General features: G+C 37.0%; 1 protein-coding gene across 3 annotated transcripts in view; it reads right to left on the bottom strand.

Annotated features, from left to right (window-relative positions):
- The window catches only part of PIEZO2 (piezo type mechanosensitive ion channel component 2), a 305,264-nt gene that overhangs the window by 241,785 nt on the left and 41,536 nt on the right, over window positions 1–21,943 (bottom strand). For all 3 annotated transcript variants that reach the window (XM_054059990.1, XM_054059989.1, XM_054059988.1), the window contains exon 2: window positions 6,445–6,540. In XM_054059990.1, coding sequence (XP_053915965.1) covers window positions 6,445–6,540 — 96 coding nt within the window. The remainder of the gene's footprint in view (window positions 1–6,444; window positions 6,541–21,943) is intronic.

Below are 21,943 nucleotides of genomic sequence, written 5' to 3' on the forward strand. Positions count from 1 at the left end.
TAAAACAACCCAGAAACTGGACTCTACCTTCTCAGAGTGGAATATCCCATTTGGGATCAGCACTACAAGGCAGTCAGAAAGGCATAGGTTTTATTTATTTATCATATGCAACACTGTAAGGCAGATTACAAGATTTCTGCACTCCATGCTGTCAGTGCAATGCTTCTTGTGAGTACACTTTCACTTAGTTGGAGAGGCTTTCAATCCATTTCATACGGAATTTCATACTCGGTTTCTTTCCCCTTGAGATGGCTTAGGGAAGATCTTATTGCCATGTACCAGTACATAAAGGGTGTCTAACAAGAGGATGGAGGCTCCCTTTCTACGAGGAGTCATATGGAAAAGACAAGGGGTAATCAGTATAAGTTGTTCCTGGGGAGATTCCAATTGGATTCCAGAAAAAAATTTTTCACCATGAGAACAGTTAAACATCAGAAACATCTCCTCAGGGAAGTGGTGGATTCCTCTACGCTGAACACTTTTTAAGGTTCAGCTTGACAGGGTTCTGCACCATCTCATTTAAATTTTATTACCTAAAAGGTTGGGCGAGATGATCTCTGAGGTCCCTTCCAGCCTGGCTTTCTGTAATTCTGTGAATTTTATTTTTTTTTATAATAAAAACTGAGAAAGCCCAGAGTATCATTAACAGAAAGGTTCAGTGGCTCGTAAGATGCAAGAGGATTTCTGAAGTTGGTTGACGTAAAGTTTATCACATCATTTTCGCTCATCCATTCATAAAAGTTCCATGAATAAGTACTTCATTATTTGGTCACTGCTTATAAATAACACATGCCATTGTTCACTCCCCAGAAAATACTTATAATGTTGGAAGTGAAGAAACCTAGTTTGGATGCAGTGGCTTGAGGCAAAGGATGCTTATGTTGCAGCCTGTCATGCCCCCACAGGAAGACACATGCCCAATAGAGTAGAAATCCTATTTTTAATTGCTGAAGAGCATTTTCTGAGTTATAACTGAATCTTCATACTAATACTTCGGGATTGCACAAAGAAACACTGTAGTTCAAAGATATCGTAATGAGTTGTTCAACACCCTTTAATCAGCATCTCATATTAAATTAGATGTCTAAAGTCAGATGTCTAAAGTTAGTGTGAAACTCCAGAAAACTACTGCAGCTGAGCATAAAAAGTTTGCTAATAAAACCAATGCATTATAGAACTGATGAGTATAAATAGGCACATTGTTCACATAGGGAAATCAAAATAACATTTGTATACATTTTTTGTCATATTCATTTGGATCAATACTTCACTGAAACCTCTTCAGCTATATTTGGTGATCCACATTTGTCACTGCAACCCTTCTGCATCTTGCAGTTCTGTGCAGATTAGTCCAAAACACAAGCCCTCCCATGGAAAACAAACTCCACTGATCCATTTCTTTACCATGGTTTCAGCCGTACTCAAAATAATGCTCAGTTAACAATTATTATGATTTTGATATTGTTCATAGTTTATCAATACACACATTTTTAAAGCATCATTTTTACTGACCTGAGTGCTGTGCCAAATTAGTTTTTTTAATACAGAAGAGATACAAGTTTTGTCATGCTGAGCAGTATCTTAATGCAGAAGCAATCCCATTCTTTTTTGCCACAAACACAAACAGAGTCAGCAAAATCTAGTCCATATGTGAAACTAAGTGATTCCCTCCCCCTTCCATTTTTATGATTTACATGGCGACTTGCTACAGAGTCTTATTAATTAGAAATTATAAAATCTTATAATGGATAGTTAACAAAACTAACTAAAAGCAAACTTGCATCTGTTACAGAAGAAAAAAAAAAAAAGCCACATAAACCAGTTATTTAATACTGCTAACATTGGCCCAAGACAGGGGAAAGGCATCTAGAGATGCTTTATTATTTCTGCAACAACAGCATGTGCAAGCCTTAATTAAAGACAAGGACATTACAGTGGACACTGGACACAAAGAAAAAAGATCACGAATATAATAATCTCACAAGCAAAAAAGTTAGAAACTAGCTATTGCACAGTTTACTGCCTATTTGTCATCTCCAGAGAACTAGGCAACCAATCCCTTGCTGATTTTGAAGGTGATTCATATAGGAAATCACATGGCTTTACAACACATGCAAAGAGCTATCTGCCTCAAAAGCAGTTCCCATCAGCAACTGTTGAAAAATTGGTCTAGTCAAGCTTTAAATTACTCCTGTAAACAAGAAATGCTATTTGCAATTTTTTTTCCACAGTTTCATCATGCAAAGTAGCACATTATGATCTTTCATCAGCTTTAGAATGACTAATTTCAAGGATTATAATGAATAGAACTGAACAAGATAGTTATGAACTCCGTTTTCAGCTGCATATAAATGTTCAGGAAATATTTTCCCTTATTCAGCCAGTTTCATATACAATTAAGTAATATTTCAGCAAACAACATGTTCAGCTAAATCTTAAATAACTCAGTGTTTCAGCTTTAACTGAAGAAGATATTTCCTACTTTAGAAGAGATTGGTATTTTCACCTGGCAGGTAGCATCTTAAAACAAATATACTGAACATATGCAGAGACAGAAGACCATGCTTTATCTCCACAATTAGGGGTTAAATATTACTTTATCTTAGTAATTATATTTTTAAAGAAAAACTACTATTTAAAGGGAACAAAAAAAGAAAACTATTTCAGCAAGTATAATATTTTTTCTCCAGTGTTTCTAACCTTTTACATTCCTTTCAAAATTAAAATTCATCTAAACTGACATCATCCATTCTTGACTAATTTCTAATTCTATAGCTTGGAAAACCCTTACGCTTGATGGAGAGATGTTGCATAAATTCAGTAACTGGGAAGCGCAGGGTGATAAACTGCGAAAACAGATGGAAATGCAATACACCAAAAGTGCTGGTGAGGAACTGTGACTGGGGAGTTTAGTGGCCCAGGAGGAGAAGAGGAAGGAAAAGATTAATGGAAGGAGAACAGAAAACTCAAGAGTATAAAAAAAACTTAATCGAAGGCAAAAAAACCCCAACCAGAAATAGAAAACTCAAAAAATATTATTTAAGTGACAGAAATGAAAGGGAGAAAAAAGACAAGACAACAAAAATATAGCCAAGTAATTATTTTTTTAATTAAATTTGTCTTATTTAACTTTTTACTCTGATTTATTGATGGTTTGGCTGGTTTTAGCAACAATATTGAAGATTTCCCCTGTCTTCACCATTCTCTGGACATGAAAAAATTCCTCAACACTTTCTAGAAGGACAGACCTACACACATATGCACACAAATGAAAATGATGACAAGGACAGGAGGCCAAAATGGTTACACTGAGAAATACCGAACTTACATAAGAAATTAATTCTCATGAACACATCATAACATGAAATTCAGAAGATGTGCAATTCAATATGACACACAACATGCGGAAACTATTCAAAGTCCTAAAAGAATGTTTTCCTCTGAAGAAAGGGCTGGAGCACCTTCCCTACGAGGACAGGCTGAGAGAGTTGGGCTTGTTCAGCCTGGAGAAGAGAAGGCTCAGAGGAGACCTTATAGCGACCTTCCAGTACCTGAAGGGATTACAGGAAAGCTCGAGAAGGACTGTTCATAAAGGCTTGTGGGGACAGGATGAGGGGGAGTGGGTATAAACTGGAGAGGGGCAGATTTAGACTGGACATTAGGAGGAATTTCATTGGGCACCCTGGTTTAGTGGGATGTCCCTGCCCATGGCAGGGGGTTTGGAACTGGATGATCTTTAAGGTCCCTTCCAACCCTAACGATTCTATGATTGCTGTCACGAGTGATGCAAACTGGATGATTAAGTGTATATCAAATCACACAGGAATTATACAGATGCCTATATAATATATAGGAATTATATAGATGCCTATATATAGGCATCTATCCTAGCTAAAATAAAACCAAAACAGTGAGTCATCATAATTACAATAGGTCAGAATATGTTTTCCACAACACAAATATAACTCTGCTTTGCTTCTACCTGCTAGCACCTGGAGGAGAAAGTTCTCTTCCTTATATAGCTTCCCCTATACACAAACAGGGTAAAAATCTGAATTAAGAGAGAAACCATATGATCAAATAGATGAAATGAGGGTTTTCTTCAGTTATGTCTCCTTCACTTCTCAAACTAATAGTTAATGGAAAGTACTACTAAAACCTGGTACAACACAAGTTATACTTCCACTTGTAAGGAAAGGGTTTGTAGTGGGTTACTGTACAGTACTGTTTAATATCTTCATCAATTATATTGATAGTGAGATTGAGTGCACCCTAGGCAAGTTTGCAGATGACACCAATCTGAGTGGTGCAGTTGACAAACCAGGAGGACAGGATGTCATTCAGAGGGACCTGGACAAGCTGGAGAAGTGGGCCTCTGAGAACCTCATGACATTCAACAAGGCCAAGTGCAAGGTCCTACACCTGGGTCGGGGCAATCCTCGATTTCAGTACACAATGGTGGGTGATGCGATTGAGAGCTGCCCTGTGGAGAAAGACTCGGGAGTGCTAGTCGATGAGAAGCTCAACATGAGCGCTTGCAGCCCAGAAGACCAACTGTATCCTGGGCTGCATCAAAAGAAGCATGGCCAGCAGGGAGAGGGAAGTGATTCCGCCCCTCTGTTGCTCTCTTGTGAGACCTTATCTGGAGTACTGAGTCCAGTTCTGGAATCCTCAATGTAAGAATGATATGGAGCTGTTGGAATGGGTCCAGAGGAAGGCTACAAAGATGAGGAGAGGAATGAGGCACCTCTATGAGGACTGGCTGAGAGAGTTGTTGTTCAGCCTGGAGCAGAGAAGGCTCCAAGGAGATATTACAGCAGCTTTCCTGAAGGGGGCTACAAGAAAGCTGGGGAGGGACATTTTACAAGGACATGCAGTGATAGGATAAGGGGGAATGGCTTTAAATTGGTTGGGGGAAGATTTAGATTAGACAATTAGGAAGAAATTCTTCACAATTAGGGTAGTGAGGCACTGGAACAGGTTGCCCAGGCAAGTTGTGGATATCCCCTTCGTGGAAATGTTCAAGGCCAGGTTGGATGAGTCTTTGAGAAGCCTGGTCTAGTGAGAGGTGTCCCTGCCCATGGCAGGGGAACTGGAACCAGATGATCTTTAAGGTCCCTTCCAACAAAATGCATTCTATTATTTTACGATTTTCTGTCATCCTTCAGCTAACACACTGAAAAACTACATGTTTGGTGCCAACCTGTTGCTCAGTCAAATCACAGTGAGTTCTTCAGGTAAGAGATTATTAGTTTCTGTTTAGAAGACAGACGTGATTGAAGAAGAACTTGGAAGAATTCCTATAATTCTTCTAAGGAATCAGGAAAATATGCAAATTGAGGGCTAAATCCAAACTTCTAAGAAACCACCCTAGCAGAGCAAAGTCAAGATTCAAGCTGCCCAGGAAATCACAAAGTGCCAAAAAAATTTGCAGAACTTCACAGAGGCCCTGTAAACTCAGATGTCACTATAGTCTGTTTTCTCCAATTCTTTTCTTTGGGCAACAGTGTTGATTAAAGTGGTCTGAATTTCCATCAGCCACAACAGTGGATCTGTGAGTAGAGTTATGCCAAAGTCAGTAACAGATAAGGCAGTATACCTTCAGGACCTCCCTTTTGTAGTGATGTCATGGAGCCATCAGAAAACCTGAGTCTGTTTGACATTAGCTTTGTGTGATATACTAAAGGAAAATCAAGTAAGCAGGAATAAGAATGATTCAATGCAGTCATTGGCAATATCATCCAAAAGGCATAGATGACAAAGCACACTAGCAGATAATAATCTGTGATTGAGTCCTCACTGCTAATTCCACCAACAGATCACAAACCCTTACATTTTGATATTATTATACAGCCATTACTATTGACTTTCAAGAAGCCAATCCATTACAGAGACAACAGGCCCCTTACAAACAGCAAGAATGTATCTGCATTATTGTTTTCATATTTTAAAGTCTAGGTTTGATTGGTAGGTGATACATCGATGTCTGAGTGCCTTATGTAGATAATTATTTGTCCTCTCTATCCATCAGCTTTTTCAGTTATTTTAACTAAGTCAGTTGTTTAAAGTCAAGATAATAGCAATGTTTAAATAAGTGCATAAAATATAGTTGGATGAAAAATGTGAGACCAAATTTAATTCCTTGAAGTAAGTGCATATCCAGACCTGGGACACAGTCTTTAACAGGATGGCTTTGGAAGTGTTCTGAAAGCTTATTTTTCACCTAGACTATGTCAGTAAGCCAAGTTAGGTAGCGTCATAAAAAGGATCCCACAGCAGCACTATAAGAAAGCCCTGCTGCTCTTTGGGGTGAGGACAGAATCATGGTTGGAAGTCTTTCAGTCCTTCATAACGTGAAAATGCTCAGGACTTCACCTTCAAGAAGGGTTTTGCACGTATTTTGTCCACTACACATTCTGAAGAATGAACCAATGAACATCTTACCTTGCATCGTTGTTTTTGTGGGTTCTGAAAACAGAGGAATGAGTAGGAGGTAGATGAGGTAGACAAAGGAGAGCCCATTGTAACGGAAAGCACATGCTGCAATGAGAGAAGAGAAAAAGAACATATTGTTTAATCAGCCTAGGATGATTAAATTCAATAGCACAAAGCATTATCTATTTAAGTTTGCAATTTACCTTACCAACATTTCACCACTTATTTAAACCATTTCTACACAAGTATTCAAGTTTATGCTTAAAACAAAAAATAACATTAAGTACACTTGTGAAGTATTTTCACAGTAATATACAAAGATGTTTTCCAGAATGATGGACAAGTTAGCTGTTACATGAACTTCTTCCTTTCCTCATACATAAACTCATTAAACCATTCCCCACAAAAATATATAGGGATCCACAGATCAGTATTTATGGGCTGTCTTTAATGAATTTACATGTAGCTTCTCATATTACAATTAACGATTATCAGTAAATAATAATGAAAAATTATGAAGTATATCCAGATTCCAAATTAGAGCATGCCTAAATCACCAGCTGCCCTTAAAATAACAATGTCTTTAAATCATTACATAGGTCTTTGAATTTTACCATCACGCACTTGTTTGGACTTAGAAAGTTCGTCTAGTAAACGATTATGGACTATAAATAAAAAAAGGGCTTTACAGCAACTTGCAGATGGCTTCATACAAGTTTTTTTAAGGACTGGAACTAGTCCGGCTGCTTTGTCTAATATTTCCTTTTCCATTTTAAAAAATTAACGCAAGTGTATTTTCCCGTAAGTATTCAGGTCAGCAGGCCATTGCAACAAGCAGCAGTACTGCCATAATGAAAGTACACCTTTTAAAAAATTGTCATGCATATTTCTGTGCTGAAAGAGGAATAAATGGACTTCCATTCAGAAGGAGTAAAAACAACAAAAAGTGACAAAGCAACCTGTAATTCCACTGTGCAGCAGATGCTGACATATGATGAGACCTGCCATATTCCACCATTCTCATGATATAAGCCAACTGCAGAGGAGTCAGGAGATTAATTAACCTCTACATTTATTTACTCAGGGAATGTACTTAGTATAAATTACCTTCTCAACTATATACCAAACAACCTGGAGGACAGGTAGAGTCTTAGACTTACCAGAAACGTGTATACCAAAAGAAAACAAGTTTCTCCAGTCACCACTTCATGGAATTTCATGATTACTATACTGCAAGTGAGTTAACAACTTAAGTATTATTTGGACAACATCAGATCTGTCCATTTTAGTTATAAACACAAAACTCATAAGTCTCTCTATTAACAAACAATCCCATACAATAGTTCATATGCATAATTTTTGGTTTTTTCAAACTAACTAACGTTTTGAACAACCAGCTCAATTTCCTTAACATGCCTCATAGGAGGACTCTGGATGTACGCTACACATCTGCAGCTTAGCCAAGAAACAAGTGATCTTTATGCATAAGTCTGGCAAGAAGGAAAGACAAGTAGTATCTATGCTCTACTTCTAAAATGACATTATTCTACCACCAGCCTTCAAAAAAAAAAAAAATCTAGACAGGACTATGAAATCCATTGAAGCACAAAAGAGGGTTTCCCAGAGTGAAATCTAGAATATAGCTTCATCATTAGCCTGTGAGAATTTAAACTTAGATTGCTGCTGTCACTTACTAGTTAAGCTCCCTTTATAGCCAAAGCCCTTAAAGGCCACTTGAAGACTTACACCTACATTCATAAGAAAGAAAAAAATGCAAGATAAGTAAAAAGGACCTATCCCACTGGAAATTTTGGAAGCACTTATCAGAGCTTTAAAGTGAATTGCACCTGAGGAGAGGGAGTCAGCCCTGCTATTATGCGCCTGCTTTCAGGGTGCTCTGCAAAGGAGCACAGGATGCGCTACGGCCATTAGTGGCCTTCTTGGAATGAATGGCAAAGAGGACACTCCTGAGATCAGGACGAATCCATAAATCAACCTTTTGCAAATTTAATTTGGGGTAGAAATAAGTTCTTTGGCATTCATAGAAAAAGATATGATAGTGGTTCAAGGCCAACCTAAAGCCTGAAGGTTTTTCTACTTCAAGGGGAAGGATCAAAGCTCTCAGTCATTATAATAGCAGAATTATAGTATTAGCAGATTATACCATTATCCAGTTACTAAAGAGATTGTGCCAATCAGCTTTTAAATATGTTGAACAGCTCACTTGATTTCAGTGCAATATTACACGTAATTTCTTCTTTCTTCAGAACTGAGCTTGCTACACTTCTTGCAGAGCACCTAGCACTTGGTTTTGTCATTACAAAGATAGAAAACAGCAACTGTGTGCTTTAGATACTCTCCTTTATTAGCCATACGTCAATAAATGCCTTGCTAACAAGTCCCTGTAAAATACTTAGGACCCCATCTATACACAAGCATCTTCCAGCAAACTAATAACCGAGCTAGACATTACCTGGAAAAACAACATTTATTTAAGCACCAGCAATATATTTATCAGAATTCAGAAATTAAAAACCGCAAAACTTAGCTGCAACATTTTTAAGCTCAGTTCATTCACTATTTCCATATTGTGTTTCTTTATCTCCATTCATGTGGTACAATTTGCTGAAGAGACTGGTGCCTTAAGAAGCCCATGTGTCAGAACAAAGACCCATGACTGAACATATTTTTAGCAAGAAAAAAGATTATAAAATAACAGCTGCACTGTATTTACATATTTAAAACAGTCCATCCTGTCTGCACTGCAACATTATTTGTCAAATATATGTATTCTTAAATTCTAATACTCAAAACTATATGGAATAAGTTGGTAAGCATAAAATCCACTTCAGTTTGTCACTGATACAACAACAAGGGATGATCCAAAAAAGCACATAAACCCATCCTCTGCACTCCCTGTGGCCTTATGCAAAGGCAGTTGTATGTGGACGTCCATCACAATGGAAAGTCCCATCTGAGGTCAATGGAATTCCATCAAGAGAAAAAACACTACATAAATTAATTTCTTAGCAAACTAGGTGGTATAGAAATTTCTGGATATTTGGGTTACATTGGTCAATTTGTATTATCAAAACTAATGTAATTTTAGCATTTTAGGCTTGTTACCTTTTCTTGAAATTGTTTAATCGATTAGCTAAACTAATTTCAGAGGAATTATTCCTGGACTATATTTACCTCAGAATTTACTGCTTTCTATTTCTAGATCTGAGCAGGCTGTGTTCTGAAAAGCTCTTTTCTCTGCAACTACATAAACTGGACTATTAACAGAGATTACTTCTCCATACAAACTTTCCTTTAAACATTTTTTTCATATAAAGTATCCTGTAGAAATGCACAAATATTTTGAAGATATTTGGTAGAAAGAAATATTTCCTAAGATAAAGTGTTAAATTTATTAGTATTTTATTAGTATTAGGTGCATTCAATCTTCAGTTTCTTAGTTTCAGAAGTATGGATTTGCCTAAAATGAACACTAACAAAAAACTTAAATAGGTAAATACAGCATACATGCAAAGTCCATACACACTTCCTTCTCTTCAGTCTTTTTTCAAACCACATTTCTCACCATGTTTTCCAACAGCCTCTAGTAACAACACTCCAGAACTGTGATTTGCATCTCTGAAGTTCTGCTTCTGTTCAGAGTCCAATAATAGTAGTAATACACAATTATAAAAAGACACAAACCCCAGAACTACTGATATACAACATTTTAGTATAAAAAGCAAACCTAGCTTTTTTACAACTAACTAACGTACTTTAGGTCACTTTCCCATGGGTGACAATAAAAAGAAAAAAACACCTAATAAAATTGACTCCTCCATTCATAAGTGATTATTTGAAATATTTCTGTTTTGATCCATAGCATGCTAAAAAAATTCTACCCTTAAAGACAGGATCAGAACGTCATCTAAGATAAAGTTATGGTAATTTCATACACCTTTATGCCATAGCAGTCAGAAAGAAATGCTTAGTGAAACAAAGTAAAATGCAGATGTAGAGATTTTCAAAACAGCCTGACACGAGTTACTTGTAGCAAAAATAATAGATGTAGAGTATGTAATCTTTCTGGCATCTAGTCATTTGTGCAAATAAATGAAAAATTACAGTGACAGATAACTAAGTGACAGTTTACTCTTTCACCATGTCTGTGAATGTATTCATAATGCAATAATCCTGTTACACGTAACACATATCTTAAAAAATAATATGGGCAAAGAAAAAAAATCTCTAAAGCTTGCTCTGCTGATATAGCCTGGGACTAATAGAGAACATAAATCATCTCTGAACACTTAAATCTTGCAATGAAGAACACATTTTAAAATAATTTGTAAAGATTTGTTAGGAGGTCAGATTACCTCCTACAGTTGAAACTACTCAGGTAAGAAGATTAATTTTACTAGACTACAAAATCTTTCCTATTATGTTACAATCACTAGTTAATATTTGTGTAGGAAGCCTCAAAAAAGTCCCCAATGCTGAGTAGTGTTATTAACATAAATCCCAAATTTCTATTAGATATCAGCATCAGAATATGTTAGGTATAAGAATAATTCCTTAGACAGCCTCACAGAAGATCTGAGCTTGTCTCTTCGTGAAATTAAGAAGAATTGATATTATACCTGGGAACTTAGAGATTGCTAATATTTTAAGAGCTGCTTGTATATTTCTTGGTATAGTCAATAAAAACAATCAATATTTAAGCACTAAAAGAGGATATTCATTATTGTATGCTGTTTTTTTCTAAATTAAAAAAATTGAAATGTGCATTTCACTGAGATTTCATAAAGTCATTGTCTACAATTCTGTGGAAAGGACATACCTTCAAGTGAGCTGATTATGTTTCCTTTCCTTTATTTGACAACACACTTTTAAATGTCCCAGACATATATAGCAGCATGCAGTACATACATGCTCTGTACATATGTACTCAAAAAAAAAGGGACACCAAGACAGATCTATTTCCTTAGTTCAGAATGAGAAAAGATAACTGTTCAAGTTTTTACGACAATAACGTTGAAAAAAAAAGTAATTCTTTAGACATGTACAGTATGCACCACACAAAATTTAAAAAGAATCTTAAAAAAGCAGAAAATCAGAAATCACACAAGATCATGTAACCTTGACTTTCTAGATTTTATTTTCCACTATTATATGATAGCCAAAGAAGAATGCTTTTGAACTTGAAGAAATCTACTACAGCTTCTCAGACTCACCACCAAATTACTTCATGTAGATATTGGGTTTTTCTAACATCAGAAATAAGAGCTGCTACATGTTATTATTTAATTTTTATACCAACAGTTCTTTCCTTTCTTCTATTTAGAGAATAATTTGTATAGAACTCTTATTCTACCTCCTAAATAAGAAATACTGGGAGAAAAAGTGTGTGGTGATAGTGGACTTTGCACTGTGCAGAAAAAAAATAACCTCATAAAAGATACAACATTTTTAAAGGGTATTTAATTCAGAACTTAAACTACTTGTTAAAAAAAAAATCATCCTTTAAGAGTGCAGGCTCAGTATCAAAAGGGGGACTGACTGCTCATTTTTAAGCTACAACTGTGTCAAAAGCCATGACAACAGAAAGGATGAGGGATAGGTGAAGACAGAATTAGCCATCCACTTACTTCTTCTGAATTTATTTTACTAAAATAAAAAGGGCACTGTCATTAATGTTAACAGAATTATGTATTGCTTCTATACTTTTTTTCTGTTAAAGAACTATGTAAAACCATTTTTTTCCACATATTTCTGCTGTAGATTTGAGAATATTAAACATCGTTCTTAGCATCATTCTCTCTGGACTAACATGTTCATGCTAATGCACGTATTAGCATGGGAAGGAATTGATTCAGCCAACTACAATGAAGTCATATGTGTCTTCTACCTTCAGCAGGATATTGCACAGCGTTTGCATCCTGTTTTAACAACTTTACAGCTGCAAGGTTATTCTTCAAGTTTGCTACTTTTAGACTAAAATCTGGTTTAACATTCATGCTTATTTTTCTAGTGACAAAAAATACATTCACAGAAAATGTTCATTGGAAAAAGTGCTGCTGAAAAAATGTCTAACCCTGAGCAGGGAAGAGCTGTTGGCTGAAAGACAGAGCTGATGCTGTTCACACAGTTTTATACCCAGCTCATCTGAAATAAATCTCTGAAAGCAAGGGACCAAAAAAACCCAGATGGGAATCAGTAGCCAATTTATCTGTGAAACTACTTGGTCTCCAAGAGGCCAAGTGTCCAGTTCCTAAAGCTTGAAGAACTCAGCACCAGATTCCTGTTTCTAATGCTATGATTTTTATAATTCCCATGGTTAATATCAAATTTTCTACCAGTTACATACTCAGAATTCTGAAAACACCCAGTTAACACCTAATTCAGGTGACTAAACAGGCTATCAAAGGCAGCCTTTGATACTAGGTATGTCATGTGAACAAGACATTGGTATACACCCAAGATTAAAAGCTTGGTATAAAAGCCCACTCTAAGAAGCTAAAGCAAATACATCTCCTCCTCCAAACCAAGTTGCTCTACAAGACCATCCATGAATGTGTGCTGTGAATTGTCAGCTCTTCCAGGATGATATACAGTTAAGATTCCTCTTATCAACAAGGCATATTCCTAGTGTCATAATTTTTTGGCTGTTCAACTTGTGCTGCCCAATGGTAAGACATTTATCAGCCAGTTCCCACATTCTTTAGAATATTCAAAATTGGGTGATTTTTCTTTACTTTTTTAAATCATCTTACTGGACACCAAGAGCTGCCTAACCAAGGCAAGTAGGTGCTGCATTAGTCTACATGGGCCACCCCTCAGGAGACTAGTTTTGCTCTAGAAAGTTAGCCAATAAGAACAAAATACATGAGAAACTATCAGCAGTATTTCTAAAAGCACTACTACTAAAATTAGTTACCCTCCCACATAGGCAAAGATACTAAAGAATCGGTGAGAGAGCTGAAGCTAATCCACCCATAGCAATAAAGGGAATATATTTACCCCCTCCAATACATGCTTCACCTCTAACTTAAAAAATATTCCCTTGTACTGGCACTCCACTACAAAAACTCCAGAAGACCTTCCTTTTCATTGTCTAGTGCAATCATCTTAAGAGATGCAAAAACATAAACCACTGCCATTTCTTCTTAGAATCATAGAATCATTAAAGTTGGAAAAGACCTCTGAGATTATGAAGTCCAACCACCAGCCCAACACCACCATGCCAACTAAACCATGTCCCAAAGTGCCATGTCTACATGCTTTCTGATCACCTCCAGAGATGAAGATACTCCCACTTCCCTCAGCAACCTGTTCCATTGCTTCACCACTCTTTTGGTAAAGAAATTCTTTCTAACATCCAATCTAAAGCTCTCTTGGTGCAATTTGAGGCCATTTCCTCTCATCCTATCACTTATTGCTTGGAAGAAAGGACCAGCACACGCTCCTTGTAAGATCTGTTCTCCAGAACCTTCACCAACTTCATTGCCCTTCTCCGGACATGCTCCAGCAGCTCAATGCCCTTGTACTGAGGGGCCTCAAAGTGAACACAGTATTTGAGGTGCAGCCTAAAGGCAACCCACTTCACAGGTACAAACATGAACACAGCTTGCCTTGCTGACAAACAAATAACAATTCAGAAGTTTTGAACATTTTAAACCATGGTAAAGTGAATTTTATGGACTACACAAGAGCTCAATAAGGAATAAATGTAAATGTTAAAGAGATACGGCAATTTAAAATTTACAGAATAAGAACTACTGTCAAAGGAGTTTTCAAGGAAAAGGAGCCACATTAAAACAAACAAAAAAAAAAAACCCTACCTCCCATTAGCCAGCCAGACAAGTTTTTCCAACAATATGATACAGAGAGTAGATGTCAAGAAAAGTCTGAGAAAAGTCTGGTTTACCAATATTTGAATCTGCTTCTGTGTTTAAAGCTTTTTAATTTCTACCAATACTCAGTCAAAATATCAGCCAGCACGGTAAGCAGAAATGAAAGCAGATTTTACCTCCTTTTTCCAAGTGTTCATGCATGCAGCATTCTTCTACCAAAACATACATACTTGCATTCACACAAAATATTAGCAAACTACCCTCCAGTATTTCGTCACAGTTCCTTTGCCTCTGGAGGTAGGGGTGTGCTCGAGTAGAAAGCTCACCTAATCTCACATTGAAACGAAAACCCAGAAGGCTGTATACACTGCTTGCTCTCTTGTCTAATGAGAATTGCTTACGAACTAACATAGTAAAAAGTTAAGCTCATTCACTGTTGGCTGGATAAAACAATCCAGTACTAAATACTCACAGAACAGACTCTTTCCGAAAGATGACAGAGCAGTTTCTCTTATCTAATCTACAATGTTATGAGTCAACAACTCATATAAGGTATCGTTCAGGTACAAGAGGGAGCAAACCTCATATTTCCTTTTCAGCTTAGAGACACAAGTTCAATTCTTAATAAGACTCTGTGGATCTCCCACTTTTAACTGGCATGGCCATGAATGACCAAGTCTGGTAAAAATAATAAAGCAAGTAGACTAAGAAATATGTATAAGTAGATAAGAAATATGTTTGTTTGAGTAGAAACGTGTGTTACCAGTTCCTACAAAAGAAAGGAAAGTTGTATTACTTCTATAAATGGCTAATTTTTATATCTTCTAACACTTCTTCACATTTCAAATTTCTGTTACAGAAATACAAAATTTGTTTCAGAAATTTTTCCCCCAAGATTCTTTACAGTAACAAGGAAACAACTGCCACTCATCATAAAATCTGATACGCTGCTAGCAGCCTATTTTTAAGACTAAAACTCTAAAAGTGACCAAAAACATCCCAATAATGACAAGTATCTGATAGGCACAGTGCCTGGTGAACTTTAGCTGTCTGTGAATTTTATTTTTTCTAAATGAAATTCAGAAGAAGGGCTTAACTTTTGGCACAGTTTTGCCTTCACTCACTGTTGAGTAATTCCACTTAAAATAATGTTCATGACAGATGAGAGTGGAATTAAATATTGCTGTACAAGACAGTTAAGTGAAATGCATGTAATCTTATCCTTTTAGACAAAATTAATGGTTAAACCCTACGGTATGCAGTGCAGAACCACACAGGCATGTGTCAGCTCAGGACAAGTTACCTCCTGCATCAACCAATACTCCCTCTCCATGTTAAACAGCTGGTAAAGTTGTGCTAATGTACACCACTCCCTACCTCACTCATGAGCCAACATTTCAACATGTTGTTGCTTTGTGCGTGATCCCACATCTAGTGTGTGCTATACCCAGAGAGAAAACCTTTCTCTTTTGGAAAAAACCTGGATGCTTTGATAAAAAGATAAATAATATGCATTGGTTCATGTCAGCACTTCTACAATCACAGTTTTTCACTGGTCAACGCTCATCGAGAGAGATGACTGCTGGAAAGTGAACACTTTTCAAAGGATTCAGGGTGGGTTTTTTGTTTTATTTTTTTTCCCCCTTTTCTCTCATAGCAGCAGTTTCCACAAGCTTTCTCTCAGTCAGAAGCCATACGGAACCAACTTTAAATTTGTGGCAAATAGTCTGGGAACTGAATGCAGAGAGAGGAGAAGACAAAATACCTTGTTCACCTCTTTCTTTCAGCTCTCAGGGACAGGAGCTATGCTACCCTGCTGTCTTTGACATGAGGAAAACTAATAAAAGACCTCAGGTGTGAGAATACTACAATTATGACCTTACTCAGAATAGTGTATTTTAAAATTGAGTATCTACTCCCACAAGCAAGCCAAATCTCAATATGCTTCATTGACATGACTAAGTACATAAGTATTTCCAGAGGCTGTTTGGAACTAAATTAAGACTTTCTACTGTCTTTTTCACTGCCTTAAGGTTTTGACACTTCTACATTGTGTTGGTACTCTCTTACTCAAATGATAAGTTTTGAGACAAGGTTGGCATTTCTGTGGTTGAGTGGCCCGATTATGATTTTTTGACACTTCTTTACATACATACCTTTCAGTTGCAGTCTCTTCTAGTGATTAAATCTCATTGCTGGCACACTCATTCACCTCCCTTCACCCACCTCATACAATTAACACATGCGAAAATAAGCTCCACTCAGAAAACAGTGGTCCTAACTTCTGTACAAAAAAAAAAAAGAGAGTTTCCCTTTGTTTATGTAACAAAAATAGATGGCAAATATGGGATCTATGTTGTCCTTGGGCTTTATGATAAGCACAGCATGCCAGCCATCAAAACAGTGAGCGCTCAATTTCAAGAGCTTGTTTCACTGAAGTCACAACATTGTGTGTTATGTGTACACATATATTTGTTCACTGATCTGGGAAAATATCGTATTCTTCCACTAAGGCAGCCACCTGTGGAAGGGAGGCTGTCCACATTCTCTTCTCCAGCAACAGCTCTTCTGCCTCCAACCTTCTCTCTCTAGGAAAGTAACTGGGAGCTAAAAAAAATCACTGTTCCTCATGCATTTTCACAGGATGAGAAAAGCGTGTTCCTTGCCCTCTGTACATCCAGAGACAGCCGTCCAGTTGTGCTGTTACCATTGTATAACCCTAGCAAGACTCAAACTAAAAATAACAGCAAACATAGAACACAGATGACGACCAAACGTCACAAAGTGCTACTGCTAAACACAACACTGACCAGGGACAGACGTGGAGACAGTTGTGTGACAGACAGCTCGCCATGAGCAGAATGGGACCAAGATCTTTGTTCACAGCTGCTAAGAAGCTACCATACACCAGGAACAGCTACTCAGTCAAATGCTTCTAGCAAACAGAGGTGACAATTTTGACGTACGTTACCAATCCCCCACAACTATCCACATTCATCGTCTTTTAAAACACATATCACCACAAATTGACTTAAGATGCAGAAAGAACCAATTCTTTTTTTTTTTTTTTTTTGGCCAGCTCTTCCTTATGCTAACACAAGTCCTAAAAATCCCTGAGTCAGACAAAGGAGGCAGCAAAAAAACTAACCCAGACAAACATCTTCGAGGAATATAAACATAACTAAGCATCAAAGAGGTGTTAACACCAATAAACATGAGTATCATTAGTGAAATTACAAATATGAATGCAGTATTTAAAACTCTGCAATTACTTATTCCAGTAGAGGATAGATAAACTTCCTTTCTTGGTCTATCACTGAAAAAAGAGCTGAGAGGGTTGCAACTGCAAGCTATAAATCTGTGTGATGAAGGAGCACTTCAGATCACGCTACAAAGCAACAGTGTTTACCAAAGGAAACAGAATTTTAAAAATAGTTATCTCCAGGATATGAAGTGCAAAAAGCAGATGCAAGCCCGTCATTCTTGTAATGTCACTGTTCCAGACTGATGTTTCTTGTACACGATATTTTAACATTATAATATTAAATCACTTTTTGTTTGAAGAAGAATTGTGCATTTCTTTCTTTCCTCAAAATACATTAAGTAATTTTCTCTTTTTGTGAGGAAATTTTGATCTACTATAGCAACTTACTCAGGAATGTCATGAATTACCTTGCAAATTACTTCTCATAGCTAGGAACCAGGAAAACACCCTGGAGAACTTAAAGAATCACAGAACTCGGGGAGATGTTGGGAGACTTTGTAACTGCAAATCTCGTTTGATCACTATGATTCCTTATTCTGGAGAAGCAGTAGTTAAACCTATCTGACTCCAAATGAAATTTCATATCCACATGACAATAGTCTCTGCAAGACTATTGCCCTTCTGAGACAGAAGCATTTTACTATGGGTTTCAAATGCAATGCTTTCCTAGCATTGGATGAAAAATATCTATCAGAAGTCCTACCATTGAAATAGGACCATGGCCTCTTCCAGTTTTCAATCAGAAAGATAGAATGCATGTAGTCATGTAAGAGAAGATAAAACATCTTCATTGTGCATGTATTCTGAGTAGAAACATTCCCCACAAAGCATACGTTAATGCTACATCTGTTTCTATGCACATCATTCAAGCCACTCTCTCTGCCCCGAAAGTGCTGCAACCTGTGGTCCTCCGTTCAGGGTGCCAAATCTCTGGTACTTGTGGGAGATCTCCTTCAACATATTGATTTTCTATTACACAACATGTGTAGTAATGTTCTCTTCCCCTGGAATGATAAGCTCCCAGCCAAATTTCAAGAGCAAGACTGGAAATTCTAAGTGATTTAATACCTCTTTCATGTTTACATAACAAACCATTGTGTCCTTGTCCAAGAAAATTTGAATGTGGGAAGTTAAGAAGTTTAACTTGAAGGAAACTTCCCACGCAGTTAGTAATTCTAATCTGTTTATATCCAGGCTGAATATAAAGTCTGACGACGTACTTCTTTGGAGTCAAGCCACTGTCCTGAAGATACCCAACAATATTATGCAGTATCACATCAGCACAAAAAAGCAAAGCAGTCACATCCCACCAAAGAAATTAGTGTTCTGGGTTCACCACTACATAAATTATAGAGTCCACAACATAGCCAATCACAAAGTAGAAGATTGTTTGTTGCAGTGGAAGATGGGGGTAATAGAAACTTGTCATCATTAGGCACATTCTAAGCATCTGAGGACAAGTACAGGTAAAGGTAAGGGTCACAACCTGAATCTTTATTCTTAAAATGTAATAGTGTAACTTTTCTCATAAAAAAAAGAAAAATAAAACAAAAAACATCCCCTCCTCAAAAAAAACCAAACAAAATAGAGTCTCTTTAATTGGGCAACATCTCAAATTTGGAGAAATGAGTCCACTGAGAATCTCAGAAGATCCGTTTCTTGAGAAAGAGCCAAAGTATACATCCTGGAGGATTAAAACTAAGTGAAGGGCACACTAAATTTGATTTAAACATATCCTGAAAATTTAAGAAAGATACAAACACTAAGCTGTCTTTCAAGTAAAAAAAAAAGTGTTTTTCTTTAGAATCTCTGCAGAGAAGCCAATGATGCCTTACTGACAAAAGTTCTATATACAGTGAAGATAACAGCAGTAAAGGCTTACATAATGCTTGTAACTCTGTTTATGAGCACTCATCAGTATAAATTCTTATTTTTGCCAGTAAACTGACGAAAATTTATACGAGTTGAGAACATAAACTATGGATTTCAAAGTGGTCTTTGTGAGTAAACTGACCAGAATTAGTCTTGGATTAAGTTTGTAGTTCCAGAAAGGAAATATGCCAGAATAAGTAAAACGTTGGGGTTTGTTTGAACACAGAGGACCCTCTTCATTAACAGCTAGACTAATGTACAACATCCAATCAGTTATTCAGGACTATTGGTTTTTTTATGCCAGAAAAATAACTAACTTCATGATTTACCACATGTGTTAAGTGATAGAATTGGGAAGATGAAGCTGCAGAAAGAAAAAGAGCAGTCACTTACAAGGTTGAGAGATACCTAACTCAGTAATGTGGTTCTGCTATTGTGTTATCAAGTCAAAAGAGGAAAGTTTATTTACTGCAGAGGCAAGACAAAGTTCTTTCTAAAAGTAGTAGCAATAATAATTGTTATTGTCATTATTATTAAAAGGTCTGATGTAAATAAAGTAGTTGTTGGTTTTTTTAAACCAAGAAAAATTTAAATTATTTTTCAGTTTGAAAAGGGAAAAATAATGGCTGAAATATGAACTTTTTCCTGCTTTATTCATTCACACGAGATACCTTCACACACATAATTAACTATCCGCTTATAAAGCTCTTCAAAGGGGCAATATAGTTCATTTTGAATATTCAATGTTCCCACATAATTTTCTTACTTTTTGTCACTGAACAATTTTGAGAACTATTTTTTTTCTAATCTAAAACTACCAAGTTACTTCATCGAAACTACAAGAATACACACCCTTTAAATAAAAGAAAAGAAAAAACCAACTGCCTTCTCAGCTGTTTAATCACAATAATAGCATACTAGCAGCAAAATTCACCTAAGTGGTCATCGTATCAATTGCTAGCACAAATGAGTTAGGACCCTGCTACTAACATACATTAAAGCAAGCTGGAGTTGTGATTTCTTAACTAGGAGAGACTGTCAGCATGACTACAAGCATTTATCCTTTGTTTAGGGTATCATGGTCTACTTGTACAAATATTGCTCTTCACTAAATAATAGAGTATCCCATCACCACCCACAGAGTTCTACCAATTCAGAAGATGCTCAGGATTCCAATTTTGGAACAATTCTAGGAAAATCCTGCCTGACTTTGTTCCTCAATAAATGCTCTAAGATAAGAATTTTAAGATGACTGCTAAAAAACACCCAGAATTCCTGCTCACATGTTTTCAGCTTGTATTTTTGTACCTGTGGAAAAAAACCAGGAAAACATACCGTTATATGTTTAGTTGCACATGCATAAGTTTCCACACTACCTGTGTGTTATCTATCATTCCAGGAAAAAGGTCTTGTTTGGGGCTACAAGAAAAGGAGGTGTGAGGATATTTTCACTTCAACAGTTAAGCTGAAATGACATTAGTATTTTATATCTGGGGAAAAACATCTTCCCAATGTCTGAAGAAACCAAACTACTACATATTGACAACGAAGACTCTGAAAGTGAATTTCAGATATAATACACACAAAGGAACATGCAAGAGAAGAAAAAAAGGGAGAGACTAATGGGATAATGCGATGTCAAGTTTAGAATTCGGTCTCAAAGGCTTCTTTGCTTCGCAATCTTATTTATCAGTAACTGAGGTTTTATTAGGACAGGTACAGTGCCTAGACACAGTCCAGTGGAAAATGCTTAAATTCCCATGTAGTCTCCACCTTGAATTAAAGAGGAGAAGCTGAGCAGCTGTGACTGACAGCCATCATCTTGATGTGAAGAATGAACACTAGCCTCCAGCTACACAGGCATGCTTTGCAGCACAGGACAAACTCATGCCCCACTTAGACTTGACAGTGGTGGAGTCATCGCCCCACCTTGGGGCCTGCTGAACTTCATCAGCCTTTAAAACAGCCTTTTGCTTTGCCCCAGCCAAGAGCTACCTGTAAAGGCATCAGTTCCCAGATCCTGCTGCCTCCAAGAAAATCCCAAATATCTGAGTACATGGGGCTCTTGGCACTACCATTTCTCCTCGTCAGCAGCTGCCACAAGATTATTTAACAGCTAAGATGGTCCTGCTGGCATGGAAACAGCAGCACTTTTTTCAGAAGGCAAACCACTTGACATGAAAACAAAGCACTAGAGCATGCTAGGCTATGTCTTCATATTTAGGGATGTGCTTTCTTTGGCAGCAAAGCTAAGGAAACACTTGCCAAGCGTCCCTTGTGACTCCCAAGCCATCACCACAGTCGTGCCAGCATTACTGTTTGTGCCACTCAGCGCTGGCACAACTGAAGCAGGAGGTGATCATGAACTTGAGAAAATCACTGCTGGAGAAAACAGTACAACCGTGCACCTAAAAAAATGTAGAAATAAACTATCGATAGCTCTCAAAAGGTGGCTTGTCTCACCATCATGAGCACATCATGGCACACCACTGCTGAGAAAGGTTCTAGAGCGGAGAGA

Source organism: Cuculus canorus, chromosome 2 (assembly GCF_017976375.1).
Source record: "Cuculus canorus isolate bCucCan1 chromosome 2, bCucCan1.pri, whole genome shotgun sequence".
NCBI classification, from domain to species: Eukaryota; Metazoa; Chordata; class Aves; order Cuculiformes; family Cuculidae; genus Cuculus; species Cuculus canorus.